Below are 16,808 nucleotides of genomic sequence, written 5' to 3' on the forward strand. Positions count from 1 at the left end.
CTTTTAATGAAAGATGAAAGCCACACCAATGCCCTTTATGTTAAACATCTTTCTTACAAAAAAAGACACACTTAGAAATTTTTGTGTGTTCTAAGTGAATTTTATTGCTTTGGGACGCAGATACTGCAAAATTATCTCGTCCAACAAAGACATTTCACCTTTCCACTTATCATGAGCTTCTGTAATGATTTAATGTGATTGAGCTTGAACAAAAGAGTTTTTCTTAAAGCAAAAAATAATTCTAAAAATCAGAAAAAAAATATCCATCTGTAAAGAAAATACTGCAAATATATCTGAGCTCTTAACAAGGGCAATTTATCTGTAATTCTCTCTATAGTGCTTTTTTAGTATGTCAAGGCTGTGATCTCTAAAGACCAGGCATGTTAAAGGTAGCTTCATCTAGCAGAACTGGTTCCTAAAAATCACAGCATGTTCCCAGACAACTTGTTTAAAATCTCTCTGTATTCCTTCAGGTCTCCCAGGAGCTACCTACCAGTGCTCACCACAGACAAGCAAGTCTTGTCTCTCTACCTTTCCAAATAGCAATGCCCAATTTTTGCTCCCATTTCCTTCCTCAAAAAGTAACTTCTGAAAAAGACCACTCTTTGTTCCTACGTATTCAAAAGTCAGATACAAGAAAAGTGCATTGTACTTAAACACCAAAAACCCCACAATAAACCAAATGCATTTTAATTTGAACAGATCTAGTTAAAACTAAATGTCACATTAAAGAAATATATAGAATTGTAATAAATTATTCAGATCACTGGTAAACAGAGCTCTGTTGTTCTCAAGCAATCAATTTGTTACAACTCTTAACATTTCTCTGCACATTTCAGAATATCTCCTTTATTTCAGATTAGATTATATGTTGAATCCAATAATTACTTCTCTTCAAATTCTGAAAGTACATAGAATATTGAAAATAAGTCACTTTTTTTCTATCTAAAACATGTGAATAAAAGCAAGTATGACAGGGAAATCAAATCCCAAGGGATTTTTAAGTTCACTGACAGACAATGCCAACTGAAGTCCACTTTAATATTTAATATTAACATTAATTATTTTTAAAGGTAACTTCTAGCAAACCTTTCTTCATACATATTGAATGCTATTAATATATATTTAATTCAACTAATTTACAAGGATTAAAATACTGGTGTTCTGTGGTTTCTCTGAAGAACACAAAGGTGTAAAGAACCACACATCTAACATAATTTCATACAGCAAACTGACTGTAATGAACTACAAAATTTAGAACACATTTAAGTACACAAATGCTTTAACTACTCTGTTACATACAATGATTAGTTATGCCCATCAATGCATTAATAACAACAGTAAAAACTCTAAATGGAAATAAAACTGTTTTTTTCCAACTAAAAACCTTCACTAGTAGGAATACAAAAGCATATTTACCACAATCCTCAACTGCAACTGAAGCAGATAACCTCTTGCCTCATATAAGCAAAAGCAGGTGAACAAAGATGCAGGCCAAGTCACAACCCTAAAGATATTGCAAAGGTCTTGCACAGCAAAAAGGAGAATACAACTATATTCACATTAATCAAGACATGCAGCTACGTGTCTTTTGAAGTACCCTACGAAGGAATCTGGTGTGTGTATATACATGCACATATACAGAAACACTACTATCATTACCTCAGATCTTGGTAAGCCCTGAAATTCCTACCATTTAGTAGAAGCTTCCAAACCAAGAGAGTGAGCAAACCACTAAGCCGAGTGCCAGTCACTGAAACTACACATATGTGTCTTTATCTTCCCTGCTTTCCCCAATTCTTCCCGTAAATCACATGAGTTCTCTTCAATTCCTCAAAATGTGTGCTCTCCAACTCTCCTTTATTATGTATTTTTGCAGCATTCTGCATGTATTTTCCTTGTAGAAAGTATTTTTTCCACTCTGGATTTGTTCCTTTAGATATTCTAAAAAAATGTCAAATGCTTCAAGACTATCAATTGAATTAATTCCTCCCCACCAAGCACAACTCTTCCATGAATCTAGGGACGAGCACAGTGACTGCTTCTTCTACTTGCCACCCCTAGAAACCAAACACATTTCGTTTGTTTGAAAACACACCCTTAGGCAACTTGCATCAAAGAATCAACACTTCAGCAAGCTCAACTTTCTCATGACTTCCAGGACTCACTCAATACTGATTTCAAAAGTAGGAGTATTCCTAAGACATGACAATTTCTTTAGCGTTTGCTGTCATATTTATGAGAACTTATTTATTGAAGCATTATTAATAAATGTAATCATGGAAGGAGTTAATGTAATTTAAAGTTACTCTATATTTGTATCATTATTTCTATTTGTATCTAAAGAGAAAAATAATCTTCCTTTGTTTGCAATTGCCTTTGAATAAAATGCTGAATACTGACTAATTGTGCTAGTTTGAAGCTAGCTAGAGTGTTTTGGTGAGAGGGACTAGATTACAGGCTGTGAAAGGAAAACAATGGTGATGTCTACTTCACTCATAGGCTTGCTGAGATGTATAAGAATAGGAATCAAAACATAGATAAGGCACTACTCCTGCTGGGGAGCTCCGAGTTGCATCTCTCTCTCTAACCTCACCCTCCATTTCTCTGACTAATCCACTTTGCTTTCTAACCCCCTGGACGAAACTCCATTCTTCCTTGGAACTGGGGTAAGGTTGAGAGAGGTACGGGGAAAGTGGAAGGGCAGTTGGAAGCCCTTCCTGTGGACTCAGATTTCTGGGAGTTGTGTTTCTGTATTACCTTTTACATTGCATATTTCTGCATATAAGTGTATATACTGTAAATATCTGCTTGTATATTGTGCTAAGCTGTAAATAATAAGCTTCATTCAATTTCCAGAGTTGGCTGAGTCTAGTCTGGGTGATTTCCAAAGTGTGGGGGGGGCGGGGAACACCCAAACCATCACACTAATGCAAAGGGGCAACCATGACTTCATTAAAAGGAACAAAGTGTACCGTTCCCTTCAAGGGAAGAAGCTGCTATCTTCTACAAGCAGCAGCAAACTGCTTGAACACTAGTAGAACAAGCTCTACCACAAAATGCTATGTTGCAGTATTTTAGAGGGGAAGGGACCTCTAGAAATAACCTGATGCCACTACCTGTTCAAAGCAGCACCAACTTCTAAGTTAGACCAGGCTGTTCAGAATAAATTTGGTAATGTTTTTGACTATCTCTAAGGATGGATACTCCACCACCTCTCCAGACAGCCTGCTCTATAGTCTCACCAACATTTCCTTTATGGTAATAGAAATCACAAATCTAATCACCTATAGATACCTGTAAAACTGTACTATAAACTTTAGCTATATGCAAACTAGACTATTTGTACTTGAACAGATTGAGCTGTTTCTTGCCAGCTACAAATTGCATGCCCACAACTGGAAAAGGGGCTGATCTTGAGAATTTCTCTCTCCCACCTTAACTAATGTAACAAAGATGGAAGATGATTCTCCTTGCATCAAATCACTATTCCTTTAATTCAGGTCTTCATGTAGTTGACAGCTCATCTCTAATCAAATCCAGGCAAATACTCTGTCATTTGTATTCACTACTTAATAAAGGTTTGGGTTATGTTTATTCTTTTGCTCTACTTAAGTGCTTCCTCCCACCCAGGTTAGAAGCTATAGTAGAGTTCTTCTTAAACACATTTTGGCACATACATGGAAAGAGTCAGGAGCCAGTGGCTTGGAAGGGGCACTCCCATACACACTTGATGCAAACCTGCTCTTAAAAATGAGTTGCCAAGCTATGTAGGAAAACATAGGCCCAACAAAGACAGCTCCACTAAATCCTTCAAATTAACACTACAGGTGTACAACAGAACATATTGTGATTTGGATACTTAGAATGCGTTTTCTTCTCCCCATTTTAATGGTTTAACTGAATTGTTACTCTTGAAAGCAAACAGCTCAAAGAACACCTGAAAATAAAATCAAGTACTAAGCAATAATTGACATTGCTACGGAAAAAAGAGAATATAAAATATTTTATATCCAAATATATAAAAATATTTTATTCTCTGAAAGCTTTCAAAACCTGCCTGAATGTGTTCCTGAGCAAACTATCCTAAGGGATCCTGCCTTGACAGGGATGTTGGATCTGATGATCTCCGGAGGTCCTTCCTAGCCTCTAAAGTTCTGCAACTCTGTGATATTAAAATATTAAGACCAAATTATTCCTCTCAGTTTCCCTGAAAACATATGCCAAGCTCTGTGTACTCAACTTCAACTTGTGAGCTCTCTTACAGAGAGACCAACTATGGCTGCACATGCAAAGCACTACTGTTCATGCTCTAAATACGAGAATGCAGTACCCCTAGCAGCTCAGATACCATTCTGCTATGCTGACACTTCTCTGAACTACAAGAAATTAGAGAATCAGGTCTGCCACATACATTTGCTAATGAAGAGAAAAGAAATAATAATAAAATGGATTCTCCCCACAAACCAGCTATAGTTTTCATACTTCATCTTCAGTTCCTGATAGAATGTGAGACAATCATGTTGGTTGTTTCTCTGTATCTTCCTTTTTAACACAACTCAATTTGACAGAGGTGTTAAAGAGTCCTAATGATAACTGGATTTCCATGAGTTTTTAATAACTGGTCGCTGGAAAGACAACAGACGTACGAACAACTATTTCACTAACTGAAAGCCAGGCTATTGTGAACATTCCATTGCTTTACCTTGATCCACTGAATAGGCATAACAAGTTTATTTAGTTTAGTTATGTCATACCATGTTTTGGATGCTGGAAGCATCAGAAGGAGTGAGAAATTGTAGAGTTTCTTCACTGGGTCATGTGTAAAGGTATCAAAGATGCACACATATCGGAAACAGATTCAGAAAGCCAAACCTTCAATCAATTAACTGATTCATATATTTCTGGTCAACATATGACCACTATAATGTCCTCCTTTTTAGAGAAGTGTTTATATGGCATGTCATGCAGATAAGCCACCTCAAAACACAAAGAAACCCATCCCAAATGAAAAAAAAAATGAACACCAAAGCACTACCTCAATTATTGGAATACATCTCTCAGTCACAGTTGAAAATTATGAAAACTTATTTCAACTAGTACGTATTTACCTTGAACATGGAGAATGATAAGCAGATAGGCTCCAAGCAGTCTCTCATAAACTCTCAATCGAGTCATTGTTCACTTCTAATCTTTCCTGAGCAGGGCGACTGGTCCTTCTGCTTGACAATGTTAAGCTTCGTCTGTTTGGTGAAGCCTAATACAAGATTTGGTGCTTGACTGCAAAGATGCTTTTTGAACTTTACCAACTCTGTTTCCTGAAAAACATAGTGGAGAAAAAAACCTGTTAACAAACTGTTTGCACTTCTGAAGCAAGTAAGAACCCTCAACATTTTTCATCACACTGATCCTAATCACGTGGCTGTAAAATAGAATTAAACAATCCTATGTTTGTGTCTGAAAACAGCATTTAGTATCCAACTGAACAGCAGAGTTCTTCTGAAATAAATATTTTTTTGTGAACAACCCATAGGAATATTTTCATGTTACATTTCTATCAAAAACATTAGATATATCACAGTCATGCATTTTAGACTCACACCCTGTTATAATTCAACCGCAATATTCAACTGATGAACACACATCTGTTTGAAAACTATTTACTTCTCAGAAATTAAAATTTATACTTCTTTTTTAATGAAACTCAATTATGACTTCCCAGGATATTGTTTGTAAAAAGCAACACCAATTGAGCTCTCAGTTGAAAGATGCTTGCAGGGAAGCTTTATTGCAATACAATCCCCAGACTCTCCGCTGCATGAAAGTTAAACTTACATTTTCACAGTATCATCAAGGTTGGAAGAGACCTCACAGATCATCAAGTCCAACCCTTCAACACAGAGCTCAAGGCTAGACCATGGCACCAAGTGCCACATCCAACCTTGCCTTGAACAGCTCCAGGGACGGCGACTCCACCACCTCCCCAGGCAGCCCATTCCAGGGTCCAATGACTCTCTCAGTGAAGAACTTTCTCCTCTAAACTATTTTAATAGTTTAGTTACATAATTTACTTCCAATATAAATTTCGTCTTCTAGACTACTAAGTCTTAAAAACAAACCTAGAAAGGCAAACTCATTTAACACACAATTTTCTCCACTATACTCCAATCCCTCTGCCTATAGACTGGAGAACAGAAAAGTTAGCTGAGTTCATAACACCACTGAACCTTTAATGTATGTTAACTCCAACTGACATCCTTCTGGATCTCCATGTTTTGTGCAAACGAATCCATCCTCAAACGTTACATTCCTACATGCACACACCGTTTGCTCCAAAATAAAACACATTTCTACTCATCCAACGCATAAACAGCTAAAGCAGCCCAACTGAACAAGAAATCACTTTTTTTCAGCAGGCAGCAGTTGTGGCCACATTCTGCATAATGAACTTTCGACAGCGATTCACCAGAGAGGCATAATTGGGCCTCAAAGGACTAAAAAGGAGTTAGAACACCTAAACAGTTAATCGCAACAAAAGCAACGTCGCACAAAGACGAACAGAAGACTGATTCTGCCTTTCCTCGGCCTCTTGTTTCGGTGGGCTTGACCCGCTCGACCCCTGTCAGCCTGGCGCTGCTCATGAATGCCAAAGCTGGCGCTCGCTCAGGGACGGACTGCAATTACTGTTGGTGGCTGCTTCCACCTCCCATAACTCAATCTGTCTGTCGGTGAGACCCAAGAACTTTTCATTTTAATTAGTGCTTTGGAGACATTTAACATGGAGGCAAATTAGCAGCCGAGCCGGGAGGTGTCCGTCACTTTCAATTTCAGCAGGGCTGGGGCAGGCCGCTCGACCCCTGGCCTACTTTTCACACGTCTCCAACTCGCCGCTAATGAAGCGACAAAGGGCCCCTGCGCCAGGGGAAGCCGCGGCCGAGCGCCGGGCAGGGAGCGGACGCTGCTCCCTGAACCCGCGGCAGCCCTGGCGTTTGCCAGCATTGCCGCCAGGCTGCGGGGGGATCAGCTCGGAACGACGCGCTTCATGGGTGTCAAAAAGAAACTTCCCGGTAAGGTGCCGGTAAAAGCAGCACGGTAACAAAACTACTCTCTTCAGCACCTCCTCATCATAGGAGACAGCAGCAGCCCGCAGAGTTGACAGGGGACATGCTTCTAGCTATTCAAACATCAGGCCGACAACGCCGGCCTGTGAGCACTATCGCTTTACGCCGCATTTCAGCTGCGATGAACTTCAATCCTCAATAAAACACGTGGAGTATGAAAACTGCCAACAGCTTGTATGCAGCGGAACCACAAAGGCTTTGTTTACAGAGCGACTTTCGCAGTCCACCAAAGGCAAAACCTCACCAACAGCCCGTTTAAATTGCATTTTTAAGTACTTTGTCTACTCCGTGCAACTTCCAATAAAGACTACATATCCTCACTCTTCCACGTGTCAAGAACAGGAGTGTTTTAAACTTTGAAGCGTTGATAAAACGGTTGGTCTGGCTCCTCCATGCAGTGTAAGAGCACACTGGCTCAGGAGCTTAGCAAGCAACATGTATTTACCAGTGTACTACACAGTATGTTAGCCAAAAATCCGAGCAAATGGGGACATACAGAAGAGAAGAGCATTTTAATGCAAATCGCTTTCCATTTCACAGCAATTTTGGTTCAGTGAGACAGTCTAAGTTAGTTTTAAAACCTATTATCCAAGCCTATTCAAGAATACAAGGCTCTCCATTCAGAACCACTATTTCGCACCTGAATCTTCCTCTCATTACTAAGTCATGCTTCACAGATATATGTATTAAAACAGTAATAAAATGACACAAGATTTAACTGCCCATTTAAAAAATCATTCTCATTTAAGAATTCAACGTTATTAATAGAGTACCTTAAAAATGCAAAGTAAAACTCAGCAGGGCTGCAATTCCCTTCTCTTCCTCTGAAATGCACATATGATGCCTTAATACTATTACTTGAGTTATCTTGTCTTTGTTGCTCCTGTCACGTCAAGTTTGCCCTTAGCCGGGAAAGCCCTGCAGCTGCCTGCAAGGCCTGGGCAGACAAGGACTGATGAGTCCTGCTGCATCCCCCAAGCTAATAGTAACGTTTCACTGCCAAGCATGTAAGCATAAGGCACTGACGGAAAAATAACTACTTACAATGAAATATCCCAATGTGAACTGCATCAACTGCAGGCTGTGTGCAGACGCGTCCTACTCTACCACACACTACAGAAGCAACAAATCTATGTCAAAGTCATGCCGTGCCCAGATTGAGGCACTTTTTCCAGGCACTACAGGAAAATTCAGCAGAATTTTCCTGCCACAGCTATCAGAAGAGATTTCAGGCACTTTTTAAACCTTTCATTTGACTTGTTCTGCCTTTTTCTCCTGTAAGTTTCTAAGCTAAACAAAGGCAGTTGGTTCTCTAATAGTCTATGCTGCTCTTCCACAGAAAAGGGAAGTGAAAACATTTGGTCTTAAAAATCACCTGGTAGTACAATATAGCTATGTAGTTTAACAGCTTAGGAAAAAAATAGTTTTATAAAATAGACTAGCTGTTCTAGTGCTTCTAACAAATGCCACACTGTAAAATGACATAGGTATGAACTCTGTATTTCCCACTAAAAACAAAACAAACTACAACAAAAAATACATTTGACAAAGCTGTAAAGGCTCTTGTGCCACCTTTTTGGAGCCATTTCTGGATTCCCACGAAAGAGGAAGACTGGCAACCCTAATGCTATTTGAAGTGAACACTATTTGAAGTGAACAACAGCTGGAATTTCTCCAAAACCTGCCTAATATTAACAGTGTAGTATGACACAGTTAAGTGACTCCTTCAAATGTGTTAAAGCAACAATTAACACTCAATGCTATTCGGCCAACAGTGTGATGATGAAGAAATCCAAACCTGATTCAATCAGTTGATTCTGAAGCCCTCAATCTTCTCTTGAAGAAGCATTCCACCATAATCCATTAACAAGTAGTTTATTCATAAATCTTAACACCCAATTTGTCTACCATGTAACATACTATCTTTCCTAAAAATCATTTATTGAAGAAACTGCTGTTGTTATTAAAACTGAGGTTTTCTGAAGTGGAATTCAGCTGCAAATTCATGGCATTATCACAGCACTACTGATGACTGAATACATGAATCTAAAGTGTGCAAGAGCTGTCATATGGTCCCAAACTACCTCAAAGCCGAGTTCAGCAATAACTGTTCTTTAGATATGGCTCTGTAATACTATGAACAGCATGATCCCCAAACCAAAGGAGCTACACTGTCCTCAGTTTCAATAAAGAATGACAGTTCTAAATGTAACAAAAACAGTATTATAAAAGGGAACACATTTTAAAAAATGTCAATCTGACTTCACAAGAAATATAATATTAAATCCATGTCAACAGACAAGATTTGTTCAAAACACTTGCGGCAGTACATACAAGACCAAGCAAATATTTTTGCCAAAGCAAAAGTGGAAAATATTAAACGTTTCTCCTATGTGTAATGGGGTCAAGAAGCAACTTCAGTAACCATAAGCATATTACTGCAATCACATCTGCAGTTTTGAATACAAATTTGAGGTGGAATGCAACTACTAGAGATAAACTGGACTGGGTGTCCAAGCCAGCATGCACCAACAACTTTTCCTATTAGAGCTTCTTAAAAAAACTTGATATGTTGTCACAAAGGAAATTATTATTATTATGGATTAAAAAGAGGGGGGGGGGAGGATTGTGAGAATAGTTAAGAATTCAGTACAGGGCAGATGACAAACACTTTGAAGAACAGAGATTACTACTGTAGTTAAAATGGCATTCAAGGACCTTGATTCTTCAGTTTGATTCAAGAATACTTAGGCTTGTCTTAGCATAGAATGTAAACCTTGTAGACCAACAGGAATGTTCAGTTCAGTTTTCGTTTTATGCAAGATTTGGATCAAAGAAATAACTTAAGTAGCAGAAATAGAATTAAATACAACAGCATGAAATTGGCAAAGTTCTGCATATTGGAAACTCTGAATCTGCTTTGCATGAAACTAGGAATTCATGCATAGGAGATAGCTATCTTCAAGGTCTCAAGTACACTAACCCACTACATCCATCTGATGTTGCTGGAATAGAGAGACAACTCTAGGATTTCCTGGGGAAATGGCAAAATGTGGACAGCACAGACACAACATGATAGATCTCACATACGTCTAGGAGGATGGATCGTACTGTTTGGAGAACAAGAAATCTTATGCGTGGAGACCAATACAAAAGAAGAAGAAAAATATTACTACAGTTAAAGTTGGTGGAAAAATACAGTAATAAACACAAGGAAAGTAAGACAGTCATTCACCTTAAAGAAAATTACTGGTTTAACAACGACTAGGTATGGATTAACTATTATCATTTATTTGGAACAGAAATTAGAAAATAATTCCTAGCCATTGGTTAGAGGGTTTTAGGGCAGCTTTTCAAACTAAACAAAGTCAAAAACTTAACTAGTGTCTAGTGTACCAAGGGCACCATCTCATGCAGCTGCAGGTGACAGGACAGCAACAGAGTCTGATTTATGAGAGCATTTACAACTGCATTGTTATTCATAACAAAAAAAACCAAAAGTTATAGTTGATTTTAAATAAGTTAAATATTACCAATTCTATTACAAGAATAAAGTTTAAAATAAAAGTTCCAGATTCTGTTTTGTCAAATACTTGTGACAAGCCTACTTCTGTGGTTTTTAGTAGTTTATTGCAAGGTATGCTTAACACACATCATGGAAATGTGTCAGAATCAAACAGCCAGACTAGTGATGCTAAGTGCTATCAGATATGGCAAGTGAAAAACACAGGTAAATCCAACAAAATCTATGAAGAAACCATACAGCTGATGGAGAAGACTGTCTACTACAAGCTCCTACGTTGCAGGGCCAGCAATAAAAACTACTTTAGTGCCTAAACAAATAGGGCACTCTCTAAGCAAGGTCACAATTCCTTTAAATTGCAGATTATATAATATTTTAAAGCCAGATGATTGTGTAAATTATGCCAAACTCATTTCTCCCTCTACAGACTGCTACTAAATCTGAAATATTAAATGAAGCCTATGTATTACACACTTCTCAAGTGGTTGAAATGAAAAACATATGATCTTATGAAAGACCATACCACCCTCTACAACTATTTGAAAGGACAGTAGAGATGTAGGTGCAGGTCTCTACATATTTTTAACACACATATTGCAATGGTAAGTTTGCTCACTCAAAAAACACAAGCTAACAACTGCTTTCTGTAGTAAGACAGCTCACAGTCTTAAAAAGATTTATTTTTTGTGCAGCTGGAAAAAAAGTCACCAAAATCCACCTTGGATACTCAACAGAAATCTTATGTAAAGATTTCTGTTTGCAAATATCAAATGTGTGTACATTACTCCAGAATTTAGAAGCCAAACTACTGAATTATGATGTATCTATTTCATAAACAAAGTTGTTAACCATGAAGAAATTAAAGCCTAGCTGCTTTTTTACCATGCCAAACACAATTAGGTAATTGGGGACGCCACTCATTGGACTTCTGAATGCCCATCTTACTGTTACTCTAGAATCCAATTAACTAACAGCTACAAAGTTTCTGCCATTAAATTAACAGTAATGAAATTCAGTAAAATTATTTTCCCGGTGCCATCAGGTATTCAGACAAATCCCAGTGTGTTACAAACATGACACATCCTCATATTGAGTACATTAAGGTAGGATTTTGCTACACAATTTTTATTTATCTTGACCCATTTCCCTTCTTTCAACTCCATCACTCTGGTTATTAGCTGGCTGAGAGCTTGTGCCCTTAAGACAACTGGCAAACACCACCAATGCTCCTTCCACCATACATGACATCAACTTCTGCTATTTTAATTAGAAGCCATCATTCTGTTTTTATTATCTATTTATCATTTTTGCTAGTTCCTTACTGTTAGTTAATTTGAATAAGTCTCCACATGTAACACATCCTGCCTCTAAAGCTAAAAAAATACAAACTGGGAATGTAACTTAAGTATTTGATTTTTATTTTTGGCATGAAAATTACTTAAAGCTCTTTCCTTCACGCAAACAGATAAAAAAACATTGTTACAAATTTCACGTGTCACTATTGAAACTGTTACGGGCATAATACACCATATCTACAGGATCTACCATCTTGCAGATCTGAAATAGAAGGTTGTAAGGAAGAAAACAGCCTCAACTCTGAATATAAAATTTGCTCACTTTCACTGAGCAGTAGACTCTGAAAATCAGTACCAGTGACTTTAAAAGTATAAATGTTTTCATAGCAAGGTTTTCTGAAGTGTAACACCACTTTTGGCACTATAAAAGAAGACCACTGAGTATTTTCCCAACCCTACAGTAGTTTTTTCATCATTTGAGGACTATTGCTCGTTAATGTGTGCCAAAAAAAAAAAAAAAATCTCCAAAGAAAATCACCTAAGGATAAGACTTTATGGTGTCTAGATCCCCTAGTCTCAGCTTGTTTCTGTTACATCTATAACCTTTGACCAATCTAGAAAAAGAGATCTGCAACTACCTTTTGTCGCCAAAGGTGAAAAACACCTAAGGATAAGACTTTATGGTGCCTAGATCCCCTAGTCTCAGCTTGTTTCTGTTACATCTATAACCTTTGACCAATGTAGAAAAAGAGATCTGCAACTACCTTTTGTCGCCAAAGGTGAAAAACACCTAAGGATAAGACTTTATGGTGTCTAGATCCCCTAGTCTCAGCTTGTTTCTGTTACATCTATAACCTTTGACCAATGCAGAAAAAGAGATCTGCAACTACCTTTTGTCGTCAAATGTGAACGTGCAAACTCTGGACCTCATGAAGCATTCTCCGTAAGCTAGGTTTTTATTTGGTAATTATAGAGTGTATTTTTCATTTCATGCTGCCTAAGTAGAACAGATTCTCTTTTAGTCTCTTCCTAGTTGCTGAATTTAATCCATCACAAAGCATGTCACAGAAACCCATTCTCCCTCTCGCCTACCATGTCATTGATAGGAATTTCTCCTACAAGAGAGGAAGGCAGGAATAGAAAACCAGAAACCTTAAAACACCATTCTTAACAGCAATCTGCAGCTCCAGCTTCCAAACACATTTTGCCCACATGAGGGTAGTGTAAGCCGATTTCCGAGTGGGGACACGTTGCTACAATGTACACCTCTCAGGCAGAACACCGTTTAGAAAAATAGGTTACATTAACAAACCAGATCCCGTGAATTTCAAAGTTGGTACAAAGGAGAGAACTGCAGCAAAAAAGCTGAGAAGTCAATGGATTTTTTTTACTTTGTTTTGTTTAAAACATAAAAAACAGACTACAACTACTTCTTTCCCCCTTTCCTTCACTTCCACGCTTAATTCTTGTTCTGTAGGTAGTGAGTTTTTTCCGAGTCTTATGGCGAGCTGCCAGCTCCATAAAGTAAGCTGGAGCTCCCCCTCGGCTCGGGCGCCTCCCCTGCGCAGCCCTAGGCGCCCAGCCTGACATGCTTTTCAAGGCGTGCTAGACTGCAGAGCAGACTTTCTGGCTCCACTTCCATTGTTTGCACGGCTGCTTTGCTCCTTATCCAGAGCGTGGATTAGCATAAGAATACTGTCTTCCCCCTCTGCAAACCAGCTCCCCTCTAGAAGACCTCTACTGCTTAAGAACAGAGAGAGCTGATTTTCTTCTTTCAGATTTTCTTTTTAAATCCTCTTTTCCCGTTGAAGAGTTGTAAAAAACCCAGTAAAATAAAAGAAAGCGCTAAACGAGCACGGCTGGCAAGGCTCAGAAATACCCGATCACATAGATTAGTAATTACTAAGGTCAAAAGAGTCAATTTGATAATGCTATTCACGGAGCCTTCACTCCTCACATTTGCACTGCAGGTATGACTTTAGCTATTAGAGGATATACTTTACAAGAGGGCAGAGAATAAACAAATTCCACGACAGAGTAACATAAAGGGGACTTCAAACCCCCTTTCCATTTTTTTTTTTTTTAATTATCTCTGAAGGACAGTTTGAAATTATTGAGAACAGAAAGCATTACGTATGAACACAGCACCCAGCCCCAAAATACAAATTGCCTCCACGGCTAGCAGCGATGCCTTAAACACAGAATTGCTGCTGCCTACTTCTATAATTGCAAATCCTTTCCCTCTGGTATCCTGAGCAGGACACTGCGGTGTCCCATGCAAAACAAGTGACGTGATCTAGTACTTAAAAAGACCAACAGAATAGCATTTCATGAGAAACAAACTTACCCTCAAAACACTTAAAAAGAGCATACTGGTTTGTTCTGCTCCCCGTAAGGCAAGTGCTGTCCAAGTAAATTCATAAATCGTTTTGTTAACAAAGATAAAACCACACTTGCAAATGTTACTTTATAAATAAGCCACACCATTTTAAAATCATCAAATATGGCACTTCTCGTTGCAATGAGCAGGAGAACAGCTTTCTTTAGCAGTATTTGCTCAATACATATAAACACCTGAGAGAAGACTGGCAAGCTCAACAGCATCATGATCAGCTAATAGAAAACGCTGCTCGGTAAAGTACACCTTAATTCTCATTTTCTTCACCTGCTTGCCATACCCATAGAAAGCACCATACTCTGCTGACAGGAGAAAACTCACAGTTAAGCTGTTCTCAGAGATCCCTGCAAATAGCACAGCGATATTCTCAAAGGAGTTGTCTCCATCAGTCTTTCAAAGAAGCCATTGAATAGCTGGATAGGCCAAATAAATGAAATGGTCAACGCTGCTTCTTTACATGCCCCTAAAATATGGATGTACAACAGGGAAAACATTCTCTTAAGGTTTTTTTACTACAGAAGCGAAGTTTCAGATTTTGAATTACATTTAATTTTTTTCTCTGTGTTAGTTACAATGCCCTTCTAACTTTAAATTGCTGAAATGCATCCTTTCAACCTCTTGTTAATTCTTTTGAATTAAATGGTCAGCTAACAGCTCTTCTGTCATCTATGAGCCTCAACACTCACCCTAGAAACTCAAGTTGGGATATTTTTATGAGGTTACAAGCTCCAGACAAAACACAAGGAGGTTACCACCTCCACAGTAAGGGCAAGAGAAGTGATCAAGTATTGTTGGTGGCAAGTCTAGCATAACCTAATCTAGAATCAATGGCTGTTTAAATTAATATGCTGGGCTCTGAACAGCTGTGGCTGATGAGTTGGTGCTTACTTGATACTGCCACAGAAGCAGTGACCTCCAGCAAAAGAGCAAGGTGGACAGCTGGGGGTAGTCACCTCATAAGCTGTCTCAATGGTGCCTCCCAGAACCCTCAAGGAGAGCCCTGATACATACAAGTGGGTTAACAAGTGGGGGTGGGACAGGGTGACCTTTGTGGGTCCCTTCCAACCCGATGCAATCTGAGTCTGTGCACAAAGATTCAGTTGGCCTAGCCAGGAAAGATGGGGAAAAACAAACCAACCAACCAAAAAGGAAAGAAAAAGGAAAACAAAGAAACAAAACAAACCAAAACAACAACAACCCCACCACCAAACAAAAAAAAAACCCACAACTCAAATCCATCAGTGAGCAAATACCTTGTAAATGCAACATTCATTCTCTTACACAGAACCTGCAAAATATTGTCTGATTCTCAGCATCAGTGATAAACACTTATGTATACAGCAGCACATGCTCACACAGAGAGCCAGTTCACAAATTCTGGAGATGCTAAATTAGTCAGGTGTATTAAGAAAGTGCCTCCACCATACAAATAACCTAAAGTTAGCTGAATGCTGCAGTCAGTTTCTACTTTTATCTGTAATACTTAATTTTCAGTTGTGGAATAGGTAAGAACAGACTACTGCTCTGGGGAAAGTTTCCAGGATTCTCCACATATGTGTCTGAGCTTATCTTATCCTGGTATTATTCTGTGAGTTTTACTAATATGGAATATATTTGAATGCAAACTGAATTTAAACTCTAAATGCATTGTTGATCTGATTGGTGAAATACCTACAGAAACAACATGGCATGCACATGCACACAAACTACCCTTCCTAAGTTTAAACAACTTAATCCCATCAAATATAGCTTCAAAGATATTTCTAAAACCAAACATGAGCTTTCAATAAGTAGAGAGAGTTCAAAGGTAATGTTTATACTTCAGTAGTTACAGTCCTCCACTTCCCTGCACTGAGGTGCTAAAGCAAAAATGTTTGGTGTTTTTTTTTCCCTCACACAAAATTCAAATCCAAACACACACTTAAGAAGGATGACTAAAAGAGATTAAAGTACTTTAAAGTTCAGTAGTTTTATTAGTGGCATCTCTCCCATTAGTATTCAAGCAATTATACCACTTCTATTCTTAGTGCAAAAAGGTTATTTTAAACATATTAAGAAAGGTTTTTCCACAACTGTTGCCCAGTTGAGCCAAGAATCATGAAGTATCAACACGTAATGAGGCATTTGTTTGGTTTTAGATTTTTTTTTTTTTTGGGTTTTAGATTTTTGTTTGGGTTTAGATTTTTTTTTTTCCATTCAGATCTTTGCTTTTCTCTCCATATTTTAAGAAAGCAACTGGACTAAAACCAAAGGTAAGAAGTTACAGTGATTACATTAGCTATTCTTTCTCCTCTAAATTTCAATTGCTTTCCTATTTTCCCTCTTTGACCCTTGTGGTTTCCAACTTAAACTGCTCTTACTCAGTACTACAAGAATGATTTTGCCACTGTTTTACTTCCAACATTTCCCCTGTTCTCCCATCATACTTTAAATTGATGGTATCTGCTCTCTTGTGTCTCAACAGTTCCTTA

The 16,808-nt window shown here is 38.2% G+C and overlaps 1 protein-coding gene across 2 annotated transcripts in view; it reads right to left on the bottom strand.

Moving 5' to 3' along the window:
- Positions 1–16,808, bottom strand: part of BMPR1A (bone morphogenetic protein receptor type 1A) — a 90,238-nt gene that overhangs the window by 23,451 nt on the left and 49,979 nt on the right. For both annotated transcript variants that reach the window (XM_064145111.1, XM_064145109.1), the window contains one exon: positions 5,112–5,318. In XM_064145111.1, the coding sequence (XP_064001181.1) occupies positions 5,112–5,178 (67 nt within the window). In that variant the 5' untranslated portion in view covers positions 5,179–5,318. The remainder of the gene's footprint in view (positions 1–5,111; positions 5,319–16,808) is intronic.

The sequence above is a fragment of the Pogoniulus pusillus genome, chromosome 6 (genome assembly GCF_015220805.1).
Source record: "Pogoniulus pusillus isolate bPogPus1 chromosome 6, bPogPus1.pri, whole genome shotgun sequence".
Classification (NCBI taxonomy): Eukaryota; Metazoa; Chordata; class Aves; order Piciformes; family Lybiidae; genus Pogoniulus; species Pogoniulus pusillus.